We start from the raw sequence: 20,475 nt of genomic DNA, 5'->3' as shown, positions 1-20,475 counted from the left end.
TCTCCGTGTCTTACTTTTCTTAAGACTTTGTTTTATAGGTGACTAATATTTTAACATTTGCTAAAACGTGAATAACAAAAGTTAGAACAAAAATTAGATTATTTTCATTTATACTACTGGTTTAAATCATAGTAATATAAAAGAAACAAACCGATAGGGGTGTCCTACTTTAAAGGGTTTTTGTTGGTAAAAAAGGATTGATTACAAGGACTTCTCTCTATAGATTTGTTGAATGTTTGTTGATATATCTTTTGCCGAATACAAGATCTACCAAGACAACATGTTAAATGCACGTGGCATTGACACCATTTATATATATTTAAATTCTGCATTCAATTATTGATTGCGGGTTCTCTTTTGTAAAGTTCTACTTCCTTGGTTGTAGTACCATGTGCAAGACGTATCCACAGCATATTTTGTTCATAATTGTTTTGTCGACCATTATATGAATAAGGTTTAAGTTACAATCGCTTTCTTATTGACGTTCTTAGTCTCTTGCTCATTTTATTTGAGTACACATGCAATCAAAATTATACAGACAATATTTAATATATCGCGTTGAGAAAGGTACTTGCTAAAGAGTCATATATGAAGTTGAAAACAAATTTTAAACCAAAAAGAAACAGCGATTAATCCTTATTTGTGTCAGCATTGTATTACATTGTATGGGGTATTTGGTTAAAAAAGTTTCTGTCGGAAGACCGAGAAGCTCATTTCTAATACCGAATTCTGACAAATAAATACATATAGTTGCGGCTTTGTTTTCCCAGTATGATAGTGTACTGGCCTCAAAAGAGCAAAATATTATACAGAATCCTATTAATGTAACTAGATTCGATTATTTTGATAAAATCAATCTTTTCATTACAACTTTTTTATGATACAACATGTCTCTTATATAGCATGATCATTGATCAGAAATGTGTTACCATAAGCAAGGAGGCTATAGTGTTTTATCCCCTTAAGAATAATACATACATTACCAAATTGACAAACTAAGCATAATTTCAGCATGAGTCTTTGTCTTACTTGTGTATTTTCAAGAGTCTTACTTTTGGAAAAGTTTTGCAACATATATTTACGTGAAATGTTTAATTTATTACGTTGAATTGATAATTTATTTGAAAAATGTTTGTTGATCAATGTCAAGTTTTGTCAATGAACTGCTCGAAAATAATGTGTAAAAAGTAGGATTTATCGTTAAAATACTTGGGGGAGAGGGGATTGTACATAGGTACACGTTAATTATTTCAAGAGTAAGAAAAGAAAAATTAAGAAGTCTTTTCAAAATCAAAATTGTTGTGTTTGTAAAAAAAAATACACAATGTGGGTAATGCAGTTACAGCTTGCGATGCATTTTGTCATATACCCAAATGTGAATATCTTTCGACGAATAGGAAACTATAAAAAAAATCAATGAAATTCAAAATAGAGATGTCATCTTATAGGAACAATGGGTTGTATGTTAATTGTTAGACTTTCGCTTTGCATTGGCCTACATATTCTTTATTGGAAATATTTAGAATCATTTTGTTGCTGAAATCAATTTACATGTGTACGAAATACATATTATTAATTTATTTGTTATTCTATCGTTATTTCACAAACTAGTTGAAATCAAAGCAGATATATTTCAAACATAAATTTGAGGGCAATACACCCCCTTGACGACGGGCTGAGACAAAGAAATATCAGCCCCAAGGGCGATACAGCCCTAGCTATTGGTTGCTGTCTCACCTAGTCCAAAACATGTCTATCAGGGCTGATACACCACCAGGTATATGATATAAAGAAGGATTACAGCTTTTCAACTTGTCACGGATTCACAAAAGAACAACAAAAACATATCAAGAGTCGAAGTCCTTTTCGATTTTAATTATAAAGTCACCAATTGAATTTCCAGCAAAGATTTTGTGTAAAGAATGTATAAAAATGATCATGCTAATGCACGTTCTTGATTAAAATAGACAACATTCAGACAGATTGTATGTCAGATCAACTTTCTTTTGTGCCTTGAGTTTTGGTTCTAGAATTAAATGTCAATTTGCTTCCCTCTTTATCATTCATTAACATTTAACAAAAGCTATATATTTGATATAAACGCCATTTTGAACCTTATAGCAAACCAAAAAAGACAATTTGTATGACACAGTTTTATAAACCGGGTTTTCCATCGGAAAAATCCGGTTATTAAAATGGTGAAAATGGCGGGCGGGCGGCTGCCAAAAGGGTACCCTCATTGTACGGATAACTCCTCCTACAGTTTTCAAGATAGGAAGTTGTTCTTTTGCAGATCAATTGTACATATATCAGAAATGTGCAACTTGCTAAGATTTTGATTTCCTATAATTAATGAAAAAAATACCAGCTTTTGAACTTAGCCATTTTTTGGCAAAATATTGCATATAGAGTACCCTAATTGTACGGATAACTCCTCCTACAGTTTTCAAGATAGGAATTTGTTGTTCTTTTGCAGATAAATTGTACATATATCAGAGGTGTGCATATTGCTAGGATTTTGATTTCCGATAATTTATGAAAAAATACCAGCTTTTGAACTTGGCCATTTTTTGGCAAAATATTGCATATAGGGTACCCTTATTGCACGGATAACTCCTCCTACAGTTTTCAAGATAGGAAGTTGTTCTTATGCAGATTAATTGTACATATATCGGAGGTGTGCATATTGCTAGGAGTTTGACTTCTGATTTTTTAGTTTTTGGCAAAATATTGCATATAGGGTACTCCATTTCACTGGATATGGGTTGACATGGATTATGGATACAGTTCACATAAAAGAAAACCCGGTTTGCTGTCACATTGACAGCTTCTCACTTTTTTTTTAATTCAAGACTAGCGTGTTTAATAGTGAATTTTCCTATTTGTTACTTTTTTTTATGTCAGAGTAAGTACTTTCGTATAGAACCAGGCATGTTCATCGATGCTATGCGAATCATATTTGTAAAGAAAATATCATACTACGCCAAAGCATATGTTAGAATTAACCTATTTATAATTAGTGCTTGTTGTCAGCAAAATGAACCATTTGTGTCAGCAAAAGAGCTCATCATTATCATCAAGATCAGTACTTCACAGAATTCTTACATCAATTCATTTACAACTCTTTCATCCCAGTGCACCAGATGAGAATTGTGATGAAAGGATTCGTCTTTGCTTTGGATATGGACAAAGCCATTGATAGTATTACAGCGGCTTGTTCTCAATGCTCAGCACTCAAGAAAGTCTTACACTTTGCTACTCAACAGATAAAATTCTGATCCACCTGAGATCATTGGCAGCACATTTGCTGCTGACGTTATGAAGCGAGAAACACAGCTCATATTTATTATGCGGGAATGCTGTTCCTCTTACACTACTGCCCTAATTATTGAGGACGAGAAAGCCGAGACACTCCGTCTCGCAATCATCCAATTCTGTATAGAGCTAAGACCCAGGGATGGCCCCTTTGCTGTTGTTCGTACTGATCCATCCCCTGGATTTCAAGCATTGGCCAATGATCTAATTTTAAAGTTTCATCGGATCTCAATTGAGCTCGGACGCCTCAAGAATGGCAAAAAACCCAGTCACAGAACGTGCAGTCCAAGAAGACGGGAACATATACCGAGAATTGATCCCATCGCAAGAGCGGTATTCTCTCTGCTGTTATCGCTTGGTGTTGCAACCGTAACAGTTCGATTTAATAAAGGGGTTTGTTTGCAAGGGAGATGCTTACTCAAAGGGACCAGTTTACAAATCGACAATTGCCTATATCAGACCGGGAGCTCCTACTACAGACACACCAGACTCGCAAAGCCAATTACACCAGCAGTGAGGATCTAAAGCCCTTCACCTAAAATACTTATCTTACCCTTCAGTGTAGGTCGGAGACATGGTGTACCTAGATTGCGATATAAATAAGTCAAAAGCTAGGAACCGATATCTCTTTGTATTAGCTGATGGAGAGTGGTGCCAAATAAGAAAATTTGTCGGTAATCAGCTACGACAGTCTTAATACAAAGTGAAAAGATCAGAATGCTAATTTGTTCCCCCTACTATGCTCAACTTACCGTATACCAGTGACACCGAGTCGGAAAAGGAAGAGCTCATTGAAGTGTCACATCACCAGAACAGCCCACCAAAAGAACTTCCATCTTATCCCGATAATATACTACCAACCTCATTAGAGACCATGTCCCCTCTCCCTCACAATTACTCAAATAAATGCATCAGCGTAGACCCTGGGCTTTCAAAAGCTTTTTTGGGTCCACTAGGAAACTTTCCATGCTCTACAAGCCAGTTACCTATATCTACCCGTCTCCAACGTACCAGACGCCTACCAAGCAGATTCAAGAACTTTGAAATGTGAAAACAATGAAATGCAGATCATCTTGTATTAAGGGGCACAATAAACCAAAATAAGTCTTAGTAAGGTCTGTCCTGTGATGACTACATTGCATGTATGTGTTCACCTGTGTTCTGAAGTTTGTTATGAACTATCTAATTTTAATAATGTGTTAAATGCACCCAAATGTTATGTATGTAGTGATAGGGTCAGTTCGATAAACCTTTTTCAAGATAAAAGAGAAGTTGCGCCAACACATGTTGGTGTTAATTATCTGTTAAATAATCTGTTGAATAAACTGCACTACACATAGTTTACAACGCGTTAATTGTAGTTCCATCAAGCTTAATGCTAAGCGCTTGTAAACACTGTCAACTGTTATATACTATATTGTTATTCAACTTTTCTTAACAAATAATTTTTTTTTTTAAAGATAACGATGCTTTTTAAATTCTATTATAGACATTTTAGGCTTTTATATATACACACTCCTTACAAACATTGCCGTATGAACACTTCTTATTTACCAATCAATGCAGAAAAAGTAAGTTGCAAATAAGAACAGTCGATGATACATAGTACTCCTGTGCGTAAATATATCCATTTTATATATCTCATGTACTCTTTTATGATTCGTCATTATTGAATGACAATATTTATTGAAATTTTTTTTGTGTCAAAAAGTAAAAATTAACAAACTGCATATCAAATATGGAACATAATATGTATGTGTTTCCTGAAATTAATTTGTAAAGAAAAAAGATGCATACTGAACATTTGTTTACATGTTTTCACTGAACTTTAGTTTCCTATTGATTTTGTGATTTCTTTGGTACCACCAACTTCGTTTTCAATGATCAATAAATATGTTTAATTAATCTGTTAAACGTGCAGCAAATGAAATCGATGGCATTGATTTGTATGTTGTGTTTTATGAATACATTTGACTTCTTAGTGTAAAGGAACTAGTATATACGTTGGCTGAACACCTCATGACAAACTTTGTCTTATTTATTGTTTATATATTTTAACATTTAATTTGATATATAACTTAATATATATTACAATTTTTTAAAAGTATTTAATCATTCATGATCTTTTTATTGTAATTGTCATAAGAAAAAAAATATTTCGAATAGCTACGAAGCATTAGATAATAAACAACTTTAAAGTCATTGCTTTTACAGACCTAAACTGGTTCTAAAAATCATGCATTTAAAAATAATGCATGTTCAAAACTTCCGGGTAGTTCAAACGAAAATCCCCTAATCCAACAAAATCTGAGAACTACAAAGAATACTAAATAGACAAAAATAGTTTAGATTTACCCAGATGCCCAATTTTCTGACGTTGGTTGAATGAATCTATCAACCTATTCAAAGATTTGTAGCTTGCTAACAAATGAAATAAAACAGTCATTTTTTTTTGTCGACGAACTTTTAAAGAAATATAGGTAACTTGAGTGAATATAAACAGCTCAAGCAAAAGCATGTGATGCAGAAGAGTTTACCTCAGACATGTTTTCATTTCAATAACAAAAAAAACCTCCCATGAATACACTATTCCATAAAACAATTACAAACTTAAAACAACAAATACCTTATATTTCACACACACTATATTAAACTGTATACTCAACGTTCCTTTAAATTTACTTTCAGATACAATTTTCATCTTCTTACATGAATGATAAAGTATGCCGGATCAAACTAGATTTTACATACACTGTGCTATAAGCACAAAGTATAAATCACGTTATTTTAAGAATGTTTAAACAAAGCGTATTTCCTTTTTAAGATTTGAATTAAAATATTAAAAGATACCTACATTTAAATTTATAAGATACATGTATGTGACGTCATACAAACCAGCAGTTTTTTTTTTTTACACATTGTCCTCATTTATAACATTTCATTGAAGGGACAAATAAACAATAGAAATTAGAGTAAGAATTTGAAAAATATAGTAGATAAATATAAATGAAAAAAATCTGTCCCTTACATAAAATAAGAATTTTCCAACTAAGCTGTGAGAGATCAAATATCAAAGATGATGAATAGATTTGTTTTGTATTTCAGAATTTTTTAAAAGTTTGTTTTTAATCTGATCAGTTTTTTGAATGAAGTATCCAAAATATGACAACTGTAATTCATAACAGAATCTTGATCGTTTTAAAGTTATTTTTTGAAAGATTTTACGAACTTCTTGACCCCATATTTAAGGAATCAGTTCCAATTTTTGGATATCATATGAAAGGATTAAAAAATAGTGAATATTTTTTACACATATCTAACACTGTCGTTCTTTTTCTAGATACAAGAGATTGACTTTTAGGGGCCGGTTATGTGTGTCCTGAATAGGTACAGTTGTTGGCGTTTTGATTGGCAGTATCGATTCAAACAAACATTACAAAAAAATCTTTTCCACAGTATTTAAGAAGATATGTCTTCTCTTTAGACAAATTTAATTAAATGTCATAATTTAAGGGACTTTTGTCCCTACAATCACTAATTGAGTCCCCAAAGGAGGTAGTCATAACATGATTTAATCATATATATGTATATTGTTACAATCAATAACTTTGCCTTTGATTACAAATTTTGATCGTGTTTTAGTTATTTTGAAAAGACTTTCAAGTTCTTGGTCTCTCTTTGAATGGATCAGTTTCATCTTTTATATTTAAGGTGTCATTCATAATAACATCTTAAAAAGTCATTTGAATTAAACAGTAATGACAAATGCCCAGGTTAGGCTCAATAGAGGTTCTTTATTTACATAAGCAACAAGCGATGTTTGTGTACATGACTCTAAGCGGCATTTACAATGGTGAGGACAATAATGATGTACAACCACAGCAAGTGTGTCCCAATACTGTCTAGATTGGTCACTATCGCTCACATCATCCGTGTTTATTTTGAGTGTTTCCCTAAATTGAATTTGATAAGATACCGTTGCCTTTCTTTAATAGTATAGTATAAAATGAGGTTTACAGTGATTCAATACGAAAACAACATATACTAAAATAATTAAAAGTATTTTTATATTACAGACCTGCAGACAACTAAAATTGATCTTTCAAAAAGTTAATTATGTAAGATTCTATATATATATATCTTTTTTTGTAAATTCTTTAAAGATTTTTATCCTTAAAAATGTTTGTACAAATGTATCATGGACTATGAACAAAATACAATACATGTGTGAGAAATATTTTACACTTGACATTCTCTATTTCCGGTTTTTGTTTTGTTTCTTTATTTTATGTAAATTGCATATAATCATGTTTAAGTTGCACGGTGTCATATCTCTATATATAAATAAGAAATAGAATAGAGAAAATAAAGAATGATTGATTTACATTATAATGAACGCAAATGCTAACACACAATTTTTCTTTTACGTCTTAACCTCTAAAGTGTACACATGTGAAAGTATTGATGAAATGTGTACGAATCATACATATGCAAAGAGCAATAACTCTGAACCAATCTCTATTTTGAAAGATTGGAACATGCTCGCCTGATGTAAGAATTTTTGCACCTTCAGCCAATTGCAATGGAACAAGCGGGCGACTTTGTGTGAACGTTTTACTTCTCTGTTTGATTTTTTTCTTTTTCTCATTCATGACATTCAAAGTCAAAAGTTTCTAGTTTGAACCAAGAAACGTCTCTCATGTCGGAAATCTGCAAAACGTTGTCAATTTTCGTTTGTTGAACCTCTGAGAAATAGATTATATGACAATAAGGATTGGTTTTACCAACTTCCTTGTTTCATAAAGTTTGTACTTCAAATCAGGGTATGTCCAAGCTATATTACCTCTTTTTTATATCAATGGTCAGAATTTTCCTTCATTATTGTTTTACATGTATTCACTTTATGGTTGACGCAATCTAATTCACCGAAGTTGCATTTCATGACTGATTCTTTATATACGATGTCTAGAAAACAAAATAAAGACAAGATGGGATTGCAATTTGTAAAAACAAAAAATAAAAACTATGCAACTGTTCTAACTTCTACATCGGAACACTATTTGCAAATGTACACAGTGAGGACATTTTGTTTTTTATTGTAATTGAAGACTGAGAAGCGGATTGAAGTCATATTTTTAAATGAATTATTTGCACATGCATTTGCAAATGTTGTTTATTTGATATAATAGTTCTCCCATGCTTGGGGAATCCTATTCAAATTGGTGCAGGAATCTGGTTACTCAACGGGGGGAGGTGTCACTATATAGTTGTTGTATACGAACCTGGCAGCTCTTCGTTGTACCTGCTCAACTTCTTTGGTAAAAGTGGCTTGTTGGGAGTCCCACACGGAAGAAGCATACTCGATCGCTGGGCTGATCAATGTACAGTATGCTGTTGTCTTTCGCTGATGGTGTGCATTGGCCCAAGTTACCTCTCAGAAAGCTTAGTTTTCTTGTAGCTTTGCCTATGGTGGTATGGATGTGGTTCGTCCACTGAAGATCCGGGGAGATAATTACGCCAAGGTACTTTTCACTCTCAACAACTTGCAACTGGTGTCCATGCAGAGTATAGGATGTTTGCAGTGGCTGTCTCTTGTTCGAGATCTGGATAACGTGCACCTTTCCGGGTGGAAACTCATCTGCCACCTGTGTTCCCATCCTTCCAGCGAGAACTTCCTGTAGTGCGGCTGCATCTCTCTGGTTTCTGATCTGTCGATACACCAGGCAATCATCAGCAAATAGTTTGGCATCTGAGTTACTCTGCACACTTCAAACAGCAACATAATGTGACTTTTGGAAACACCACACAGAATGCATCCCGTATTGCTTGTCTTTTACTTTTCTAACGAAACAATATTTAAATATTTTAATATCTAATAATGTTCCTTTTATGTTCTAGCGCTTTATTGGCTGTGTGTAATGGAAAAAACCCTTTATATTTAAACTATATTTATGTATAAAAATTTTGTGGAGGGCATTAGTGTGTAATGTGTACCTAATGCACCTTCTGGGAAAAAAACATATTTTTTAAAGATTTCCTTCTGTTGCCATGTACAGGTTTTTACTAACCAATTCTTTTGGATATATTAAGTTTTGAATAAATAGAAAGGATAATGACAATACAAAACTGTTCCAGTAATAATTACGTTTTGTTTATTGAAAAAAAATTAAAATGAAGAGTTGACTATGGAAATATACATTTTATATATATGTTGTCAAAACACACATGTACAGTGTTTGTTAATTACTGACGACAACATAAAATGAAATATCGCATTAGCAATGTTACCGACATTTAATTTACTGATTTAGCATTTTCCTTTTAATTTTACACAAACAATCACGTAGAACTGCGAACGCTAACACCCGTTTCCCGCCTACTTTTAAGATCCAAGTATTTCGGAATTTCTGACATAAATTAAAAAACAACGTGATTATACTTAAAAGTATAATCAATCTCTAATTGATTTATATCAAATTAATTTTTTTAGTCAAAACATTGATATTTAAACAAACATTTTGCATAGGGTTTTGCTATTCGGTCTCTATGAGTGAGGAAAATATTATAGCATTAAATCATGATTTTTTGATGTATACACTCTCATAACTGCAGCGGTGTGAGCATACAAATTGAGTAACGCGCGTTAGCGCGTTATGAAAATTTGTATGCACACACCGCTGCAGTTATGAGAGTGTATACTTCAAAAAATCATGATTTAATGCTTATATTTACATTTTTTTAACTTCTTGCTTTGTCTGCAAATGTGATTCACACCTTAAAATTCCTATCTTATCCTAAGGGTAAGTTAATATTAATGGAAGAGCCACAGTAACAGCCACAAGCGTGAACTTTGATTTTCGCTTGTGACGTTGCAGTTTACAGCGTTCAACGTTTGTGACGTCATAATAAAACTCGTCAATTTGACCTTTGACTACTTGTTGCATTTAGAGGCATTTAAACATCACGGAATTTAATTAGAAAAAACACAGTAGAATGTAAATATAATTATTTACCGACCGATGTGTGCATAAAACTTAATCAAAGTACTGAGATACTGACAGGAGTTGATTTTATCGATTATCATTTATTTTAAAATCAACTTATCTTGCGTGGCAATTAGTTTCTAGTCTGTATTTAAATTACGCACTTTTTATAATATGAATTTGAATTAGACTTTTCAGACAAGAATTTGGAGAAACTCCATATGAATCATGTTGTGTAATATTATAGCATTGAATCATGATTTTTTGAAGTATACACTCTCATAACTGCAGCGGTGTGTGCATACAAATTGAGTAATGCGCGTTAGCGCGTTATGAAAATTTGTATGCACGCACCGCTGCAGTTATGAGAGTGTATACTTCAAAAAATCATGATTTGATGCTTATATTTACATTTTTTAACTTCTTGCCTTGTCTGCAATTGTGATTCATACCTTAAAATTCCTATCTTATCCTAAGGGTAAGTTAATATTAATGGAAGAGCCACAGTAACAGCCACAAGCGTGAACTTTGATTTTCGCTTGTGACGTTGCAGTTACAGCGTTCAACGTTTGTGACGTCATAATTAAAATCGTCAATTTGACCTTTGACTACTTGTTGCATTTAGAGGCATTTGAAGATCACAGAATTTAATGGAAAAACACAGTAGAATGTAAATATATGGATCCAAGCACTATTGATATTGAACTCCAGTCTCGTTCAACCAGACGCTCAGCTGTCTCCATTAATCTCCGACAAGCAAAAGAGCCTCTCTGTTTGTCGGAGACTTGCGCAGAGAGCCATGCGTTTGGTTGCACGAGACTATATTAAACTCTGGCGTAGGAATACATGAAACTACAAAAATATCTAAATTGTTCGTATTACATGTATATAAAATCTGACTAATTACAAAGTGTTTATAGATAAGTTTCCTTGAAAAACAATGCTTCAGCATACATTACATCGAATTTTTCTATTATATTCAAGAACTAAGACTTGTCAGCGGTGATGATTTATGCTTAGGTCCAAAACACTGTTTCACTTTCGGTTTGCCAGAGTAACTGCATAGGACTCGAGAGTTGATTCAAATCAACTCCCAAAAATCACATGTATACGTTGGATATAAACTTAAATTTTCATTTTGATTAATATTTGTTAATTATTTTTTGAAACGTTACGAAGCAAAATGTTTTTTGAAATGTATTTTGGTCTGTAGACATATCCCCCCCCCCAATGAAACAACAAACTCTTTGGTTTAAATATGCTAAATAAGAATTATTAAACACATCTAAAAGAGTTTTTGTTTAACAGGAGGGGAGATTTTTTTAAAATTCCGTTTTCTGTTAGTTTCTATTTTAAAATGAGCTATTTTAACCCAGAATGCAAAGTTATTTTTCTTCGTTTGACTGAATCATTTATATCTAATAAAAATATAAATGTTAACATTATTTTAAAAATAAATTAAATTTGACAATTATCAAAAAATGACTTGTTGGGCGACTATACAATGCTATCGATCGCAGTTATTTTGATATCCATCATAAAAATAAAACAATTTTGAGTATCGTATAAATATTTGATTTAAAGAAGTCATGCATCAAAATTAAGGATGGTTACATACGAATCCTACATCAAATGGCGTATATACAATTTATATTAGAAAAGAACTAAACATATATCGCATGCTTCGGAGAAACAATTTTACAACCAGAAACGTTAAAACAACTCATGCACAGTACACACGTTATTATTGTCTGGGCATTTTAACAACATCTCGTATTATAAGAAATTTATTCATGAAAAATTCATTATTTATAAACGTGCTGCAGAAGAAAGACAGTTGGACAAAAAAGAAATAAGCGTCTTAATTATAGCAGAAATTTTCTTTAAGTTAGAAGTATCGATTAGTTATGGTATGAGGAAAATTATTCAGTTACAAAAATGAATGAAATTTATATATGATATCTACAGTGTAAAATTATCCAATACATGAGGATATAACAACATTTCTGTTGTTTGAAGTACACAAATATAATTGACCACTTAACATCTTCAAAACATTGCGTGTTTTGTCACTAAACAATACATGTACTACTTCTATGTTCACATGCTTTGAGTTTGTCATCCCAAAAAAGAATTATATCGGTATTTGAACATTTTCGTTTTGTTAGATATTCAGAATTACAAGAGACGTAACCCTCACATGTTTCACAGGACTGGTAGTCCCCATTACACATTAGGCGACAATCTTTCACACATCCATCATTTGTAGTGTGCTTGCATTGTCCTCCTGAATCCGATGAATCCGATACGGATCCACCACTTGAATAAACTAAAGAAGTTCATATATTCATTATTACAACGGAGTACAATTAAGGCTAAGAATAAAACAATAAGTCACACACACACCCTTTCTCTCTCTCTCTCTCTCTCGCTCTCGCTCTCGCTCTCTCTCTCTCTCTCTCTCTCTCTCTCTCTCTCTCTAATAGGAACATTCTTGTACCTGGAGACCTCTGGTTTGTCAAATCATTTCTCGATTTAACGTTATTGTTGGTCTCTTCCACAAGTGACTTCATAGACTCGATCGACTTTTTAATTGCATCAAACTTGTCCAATACAATACCGAGTGTCTTGTTAATTTCATTGTTATCTGCAGAGAAAATTAAATTATCTATATCAAATGTAAACATTGGAATCTGAGTAAACCTATATTCTTAAATTCTTATTTAACCATTATTTTTAGATTATACAAAATCAATAAGTCAGTTTTTATTCACCGTTACATTTAAACGACGATAATAAATTAATTTTTAAGGCGTTTATATTCAAAATTATGATACGATCGTTTAAAGAGGAATGGTCACGAGTTTGATCAAAATTTATTTTTTCGGTTTTAATGTGCCCAATGCTTCAGTAAGGTGTTTTTAATAGTTAACTCAAATTTGAAAGTCAGTTGTCAAGTAATACGTAAGATACAGAGCTCAAATATTCTTTGTTATGTAAACAAAGCCTAAGTTGTGTTTTTGTTTACATTTTGAATTTTCCAGGCTTAGACCTTAAATGTGACAAATGCTAGAAAATGTTTATTGATGTTTAAAATTAATCAGCAGATAGAAAAATTAACTTGAAAAAGAACTTTGTATATTGAACTAATATAAACAAAAACATGGCATGAGTATTGTTTACATAGTAAAGATTTGTGTGCTCTATATCCAATGTTTAACACGACAACTGACGTGCAGATTTTGGTTGAGTAATAGAAATGCCTTACTGACGCATTGGAAGTATTAACACCGAAAAAATAATTTTTTACCAAAATCATGACCATGCCTCTTAAATTTGGTTATAAACTAAAATGGGCACAATGGCGCAATTCAAATTTGAGGGGTTTCCAAATACAATGGAGGGGTTGCTCTTAGATTTTAAAATTTTGAGTTATATATTTATGAATATTAACTTATGCATGAAAAAATTAGGTTAGTGTTCCTTCATTTCTTAAAGCTGAACACCAGTCGTTAAAGGAATTCCCCGCGTTGTTTCTCCCCCCCCCCCCCCCCCCCGTTATCACTACAAACTCCTGATATAAACCGCTGTCTTATTAACAATTTGAAGTCTTTCACTGTACAAGTCTCAGCCTTGTAAAAGTACTGTTTACATGGTCATGTTACACATTAGTGATTCAAATTTTTAATCTTTAGCATTTTTAAGCCAGGAGAAAAGAAACATAAAATATACAATTCAACTTATTGTAAACAAACAAAATTGCGCATAAAAATTAAAATATGTGTGAACATAAGGCACCAACCATACGTTTATAGTGTGAATTCGATATGGAGAAGTTGAAGAGATTTTATATCCGTGTGTTGGTGCCTTATTCGAGCCGTATTCAGCTTTGATAAGAACAACAATTAAAAATACGACAAAAAGTATTCCATTTAGATTATCTTGTTGGTGAATACAAAAATTTCTTAACATTGCCTTGTTTTGTGTTACATTTAATCCATTTTTGCGAAAAAGATTTTAATGGTCATTCATCGATGTTAAATATATTAGTAAAAAATGCATTTTAGTTTTATGCACAATTTTTTTATCAATAACTAAAACTGTCAACAGGACTCTTATTTACATGTTTCATATATGTTAAAGGTAGGAAGTCATGCAATGTAGGATGATTAAAGTAAATATGTTTTACCATCAATCTGTGCTTCCATACTATTGGTAAGCTTTTTAGCCTGGCTATTTTGGTAATTGATAGCGGATATCGCTACGACAGCCGTTATACTGAGAATTATGAGTATCCAGAGAACGTACTTGCATATCTTCTTCATAGAACAAACCTATTTTAAAAAAGGAAAGAAGAAGGGTTTAAATTGTATTTATCCTTTCATGTTAACCGCTGACATTACAAAAATTTTTTTAAAACTTTTCTATAAACAAGAAAAAAATTACTTTTGATCTGGACTTGTAATCCTCTGTGTCTCCAGAATATCGGCTAGAGTCATCTGTTAGACCCGATGAATGTGTAGGGGGTGCCTGTAATCCATACAAACAATCATTTCAAAAGTGAAAGTTGTCGACATTTTTTATGCATTTTGTCTACGACCGTAGTGTATAGTTTTGTGGTTGTGCCTTTTAATTTATATTTTAATAATTCTGTTACCAACTAGAAAAGGTCCCATTTATTTATTACGTCTTTTAAAAAAGTTTGAAGTTACAAAAGAGAGTTTTAGTCACATATCAAATGAAACTTAAATATTACTTAAGAAAATTTAACAAATTTTAAACGAAAACTGAAGTTATAATTAAGGAAAAATTAAATAAGGTTCAAAGTATTTGCTTTAGAATGTTAATTAATAGTAATAAACAGTATGTAAATTAATTTTCCAATGTAGACATACTTGTATCACTGAAAAATATATGTCTGATAAAAACACTCCAGAAAAAAATTGAAAAACTTACATGTAAATTCAAAGTTTTTTGGAGAAATTTTGTCTCAATTAATTTAAACTAAATGGTTCAAAATCAAATAAGATTACGAAACTCGCCCCCTATTAAAGGCACGTTGCATCGGAAGGAAGCACATTTTTAAAAACATACATTTTTACACCAATGTACAGAGAATAAAATTTTGAAAGACCTCCAACTTTAGTACTTATAAGAATATTTGGGCTTGTCAGAATTTTGGTAAGGCCTGTCCCGTCCCCCCTCCCCATACTTTAAAAGACGATGCTACGAGTATTTTAAAATACGCCAAGAAATATATCGATACTTATAAACCACTATAATAAAAGTTATATGTACCCCCCTTTTCTCTCTATCGAACAAATAAGAATATTAGCAGAAGAAAAAATGTCTTTGAAATATTTGTGCATTCGGTTATAATTTTGCACGCTTCACACACCCTCCCTATGGATAAGGATTTCGAAGATTGGGTTTTGTTTTTAGAAAATTTAGCTTGTCAGAACTTCAGGCTAGTCTGTGTTGGCTTCTCCCCCCCCCCCCCCCCCCCTTCAAAAATGATGATTCGTGTCTATATTTCTAATATGCCGAGTAAAAAATCATTACACATCATTAAGCATATCATGAATGAAAAGGATCTCACCTTAACCTCTCGTGATGTTTCTTGCACGCTCCCTACAAAAACGTATGAAGTATTCTACAAGGAACAAATTTTCAAAGTTATCAACAAATTAACTGCAAGATACATCATCAATTATAAGTACTAATAGCTATTGTTACTGTAATATATATAATTTACCAATTGCTTTGTTGTTACGGAAGGTTTGTTATGATTGGATAGTCTAGCATCTCCCTTTTCTAAAATATTCTGCAAAAATGAAAATATAAGTGTTTATAACGATATTATCAATGTAAGAATATAAAATAAAGTCACACTGATCTACCTTTTATAATGGTTTCCAGAACATATTGCATTTTCAAATTTCATTATCCGTTCGACAAAAATTAAAAATATTTGACATGCTATAATTTCTTTCCCGTTTAGTATTACCATACATCTTTTCTAATTTTATTTTATTGCATCAAGTCAATCTATATCGAATATAATCTAAGGAAATATTTCTTTCACGATCATGTACATCAAAAAGTTTAAATTTCATCGGGATTAAGGCCACTGAGCATCGCAATAGTTCTACAGGATAAAGTGTATTTATAGCGAACTCTATAAAAAGTGAATTGAAAACGAAAAAATCAGTTAATTCAAATAACATACTTAACCTTAAGAATTATGTATATAGGTTAAAAGTATGAATATTAAATAGAAAACCTACCCATGCATTATCATACTGTAACCGCCTTCTTTTTCTATCAGAATGTGACTGCAACATTAGAAAAAAACATAACATTTGTTTATATTTCATTTATTTTATTTATTATTAAAACACCTATGACAACCTATATAGCGTATAAAACGTTGATCACCTTGAAATCATACTCAACATACCTATTTTTTTTTATAATTAAGCTGTTATTGTGTTTAAAGACTGTAAATTTATAAATAAATCATGATATTATGTCAAATATTTGTCCTAATATATCATTAAGTTTGATACTAAAAACACAACAACAAAACTGTTATGATATACGTACTTGCACCCTGTATAAATTCAGACTACTTACCAAAATATTTTTTTGTATTTGAGATAAAGATATTAAAGATGTTACCTACAAACAGAAAATACACACTCAGTTTGCAATTTGATAAAATAGTTTAATGATATCAAAAGTTTTCTATTTCTAAACAATAAAAATCATGCAAGTAGTTTCAACTTTATTTATAATATTTAATTCACTTCAAAGAAATAGCCTGAATATACTCACTGGTTGTGGACGAAAGGTACTGTTGTGCTACAATGTAAAATGGCGATAATACACGATTGAAGCCCAGATATTAAAAGAGGAGTTACTTTTCAAATAGATTTTTTGTTTAAGTTTAAATTTTAATATATTTTCATTAAAATGGAATCTTACCAATCGCTTTCCGTGAGTGACAAAACAGTCTGGCTGTCCATCAGATTCTTTAAGCTATAATTATGTCGAAATATTGTGAAACATTTGTAAATCTTTAGTTTAAAGTTTTACTTTTTTTTTAAAATTACATTTAAATGTAAGTACAAATTTTACTTGCACGAATTGTTTATAGAATGGTTTAAAAACAAAATATTAACATCGAAAACATTTTGTCTTTAAATAAATTGATATCTGTCTATGTAATTGACCGAAATATACCTTTTTTCCGAAGTGCATAATGACTCCAATGAGAAAAATATCATATTTATTTTTGTTTGAAGTAAATATTTTTTTCTTAATAATGCACGAACAAAGTAGTTTCAATACAAAGTTTACGATAAAAAGTCTATAATGAAAAAGCCGTTAAACTGATAAATATTCTGAACTACCAAAGTATATTTTTAAAAATGTTAATGCTAAAATGTACCGATTTCTGCATCCGGTCAGAATTCCCAGGGTTGTCACATTCATTAGAATTCTGAGAAATACCGGAGATCGTTACTTGTGCATTCTGTCGATATGAAGGAAACACCATTTTAAATATCTTAAGGACAATGTTGCACGTAAGGCTTATTTCTAATTGAATTTGTGAGTACGCTGGCTAGTCTGCACCATTTACAAAATGTGTATAATTCCCTTAAACAATATAGTATTATGCATCTGTTTAATTGAATCTTTGGTTAAACATGAAATGACTTCTAAAGTTCTTTCTAACATTGTAACTTTGCATTATAAGAATTAAAAATAACGAACCAAAATCCAACTTTTCGACAATGCTTTAAAATAGTCCAAAGACAATGTATGTAAAACAAAAGAATCGATTGAATTAACTTAACTGGAATAATTCACCTATTGAGTCAGCCTGCCTTGTAGGTCCGAGCAGGGGTGTTATTTTTTGTTTTTGTGCGAGTGTGATGTTGGTGATGACATTGAAAAGCAATAGATCAGAGCGATATACTTTGTTTGAAACTTTGCAGATAGAATATTCAACATATTGAAATAAACATTCAGGTTCATCCTTCACGAACGGCGGTTCTATAACACAGATTAACGGGCGTAAGGCAAAAGTTTCTAAATGTACATTATTTGGTGGTTTTATTGTAATAAAAATACAAGTCAAATTTTGTATTTATATTTCAAATTAGAATTTATCAGTAAAACATTTATCAAACACGTTGTAGTCGTGTTGTTTAAACTTTAAAAACCCCATGTGTCTAATGACGTACAGTGTTCGGGCACAATGTGTGTTTTTTTTATGATAAGAGTAATGTAATAAATACCATTAACAATTTGATATATTGTATATATTGATATATACTGATATATATAAGTAATACCATTTTAGATTTTATATGGGGTGACAAATAAAGTCGATACGTAAGTATATAGTAAAGTATTAGGGGTTTTTATTGGATTTAGATATCCGTCAGACTGTAATGATCACCCAATAAAAGTCAAACAAAGGATTCCTTTAATGAAGCATTTGATATTATGAAAGGAAGTTTGTATACATACTCCTACCCTTTGTTTGACTTTCTTGCTAGCTATCTTACCAACTCTAACAATTGAAGATCAAATAATCGAGAAAAATCCCTCATAAAAATTTATTGAAGTAATACAATACTTTGTTTTTTCTATGTTATTCGAACATTTAATTTCATACCAATTTATTCATTACAAATTTACATACAGTTTGTTCGATTTTTCTTTTATTAATTTTAGCATTCAATTCTTTAGTGAAGTAAATTTCAAAAGTTTTAGTTTAAAAAAGTTAATAAACACTTAACCGGGGTGCAACATAACTGTGATTAACTCAATGTTTAGAAAATACTAAAGTCTTACCATGTTGCAGGGTACCCTTAAAGTGTGTCAATTCTTTCGACTAGACATTTAAATACATCTGGAAAGATATTTTTAGCTTTTTATTTTTTGGACCATAACTACATTTGTTGTGTTTCAAGGTTAATCTTATAAATTTGACATAATTCATTTAAGGATTATAAAAACTCAGGGTGTATCAATCTTATTAAATATGTCTGTCTCTCTGTCCGTCCATCTGTCTGTCTGTTTGTCCCTCCGACCGTCTTTTTGTCTGTCTGTTGACATAATTCAGTTCAAAATGTAAACAGTTATATCTCTATCAATTTGAGACAAAGCAACTCAGATGTAATTGCTCAATTTGAGAATTCGTCTGACATTTTGATTTACGAGACCAATACCCTGTGTTTACTTGTACATCAAATATTTCTTCATTGACCAACTAAAACAGCAAATTACTTTAAATAACTTTAAATTACTGTATTTTAGGGGTTTCTTAAATGGTTTTTTTTTCTCAGTTTGAACCCAGTAACATCGGAAAAACTGATTGTTCATAACTTTTAAAAGTTCTTTGACAAATACATGTAAGCAATAGCACACACATCTGTTAACTACAAAGTTTTTCCAGATCGAGTCCTTCTTTTTTTTTTTTTTTTTTTTACCTTACTCTGTATCTTGATAGAACAAATTGATTAATATTCATACTTGACAGCCAATCGTGATTTCAGCTCTGCATTCGTTAAGGGGTTGTCTTTCAATGCTTACTGCAAAATTGTTCTATTTCAATGTTCATTGGAAGCAATTCCTGTTACGTACCTAACAATCATTAATAATAAAGAAAAAAATATTCTCTGTCTACCAAAAACCTCCGAGATCAACAATGCTAAGTTATTATTTATCACTACGGATGTTATTTCAAACATTCAAATAATAATTATTTATAATATTCCTCATATCCAGGTCAACTTTTACAACGTCTATTTAGGCCCCTCTTTGTAGACATTTGTGAACACAAAAATAAACAAAACCCCTTTGACCCACACCGTTGATCTGAACTTTAACTCAAGTTGCTAACAAGTCTTCCTTTATCTAATACAATAAACTAAACCAGTCTATATGCATATCAATTTGATTTTCATATGCAGTAAGTTCCCATTTATCTCGATGTCAACATAAACTTTGATAGATTCATGATGCACTTTAATTCAAATTGACATAAAAAACCAATTAAAGATTGAACTCAGTAATTCGGTTTTTTTTTCTCTTTCTGCGTCTTACTTTTCTTGAGACTTTTGTATAGGTAGCTGATATTTTAACAATTTGCTAAAACGTG

General features: G+C 31.5%; 1 protein-coding gene across 2 annotated transcripts; it reads right to left on the bottom strand.

Annotated features, from left to right (window-relative positions):
• Window positions 1-11,060: 11,060 nt before the first annotated feature.
• Window positions 11,061-19,203, bottom strand: LOC128177176 (uncharacterized). 2 transcript variants are annotated; one of them, XM_052843805.1, is made up of 12 exons: window positions 19,167-19,203; window positions 17,752-17,835; window positions 17,286-17,339; window positions 17,136-17,162; window positions 16,935-16,979; window positions 16,586-16,633; window positions 16,054-16,122; window positions 15,898-15,951; window positions 14,745-14,828; window positions 14,488-14,632; window positions 12,799-12,945; window positions 11,072-12,627 (listed from the first exon to the last, which is right to left on the bottom strand). In XM_052843805.1, exons 1-12 carry the CDS (start codon window positions 19,167-19,169, stop codon window positions 12,371-12,373), a joined length of 1,017 nt encoding a protein of 338 aa, XP_052699765.1. In that variant the 5' UTR covers window positions 19,170-19,203; the 3' UTR covers window positions 11,072-12,370. The 2 variants fall into 2 exon arrangements, with proteins under 2 accessions (XP_052699847.1, XP_052699765.1); XM_052843887.1 differs by lacking the exon at window positions 12,799-12,945 and having other exon boundaries at window positions 11,061-12,627.
• Between the last annotated feature and the right edge of the window lie 1,272 nt (window positions 19,204-20,475).

The sequence above is a fragment of the Crassostrea angulata genome, chromosome 1 (assembly GCF_025612915.1).
Source record: "Crassostrea angulata isolate pt1a10 chromosome 1, ASM2561291v2, whole genome shotgun sequence".
NCBI lineage: Eukaryota > Metazoa > Mollusca > Bivalvia > Ostreida > Ostreidae > Magallana > Magallana angulata.
Note: the sequence above shows the minus strand (reverse complement) of the source record. Positions and strands in the feature narration are given on the sequence as shown.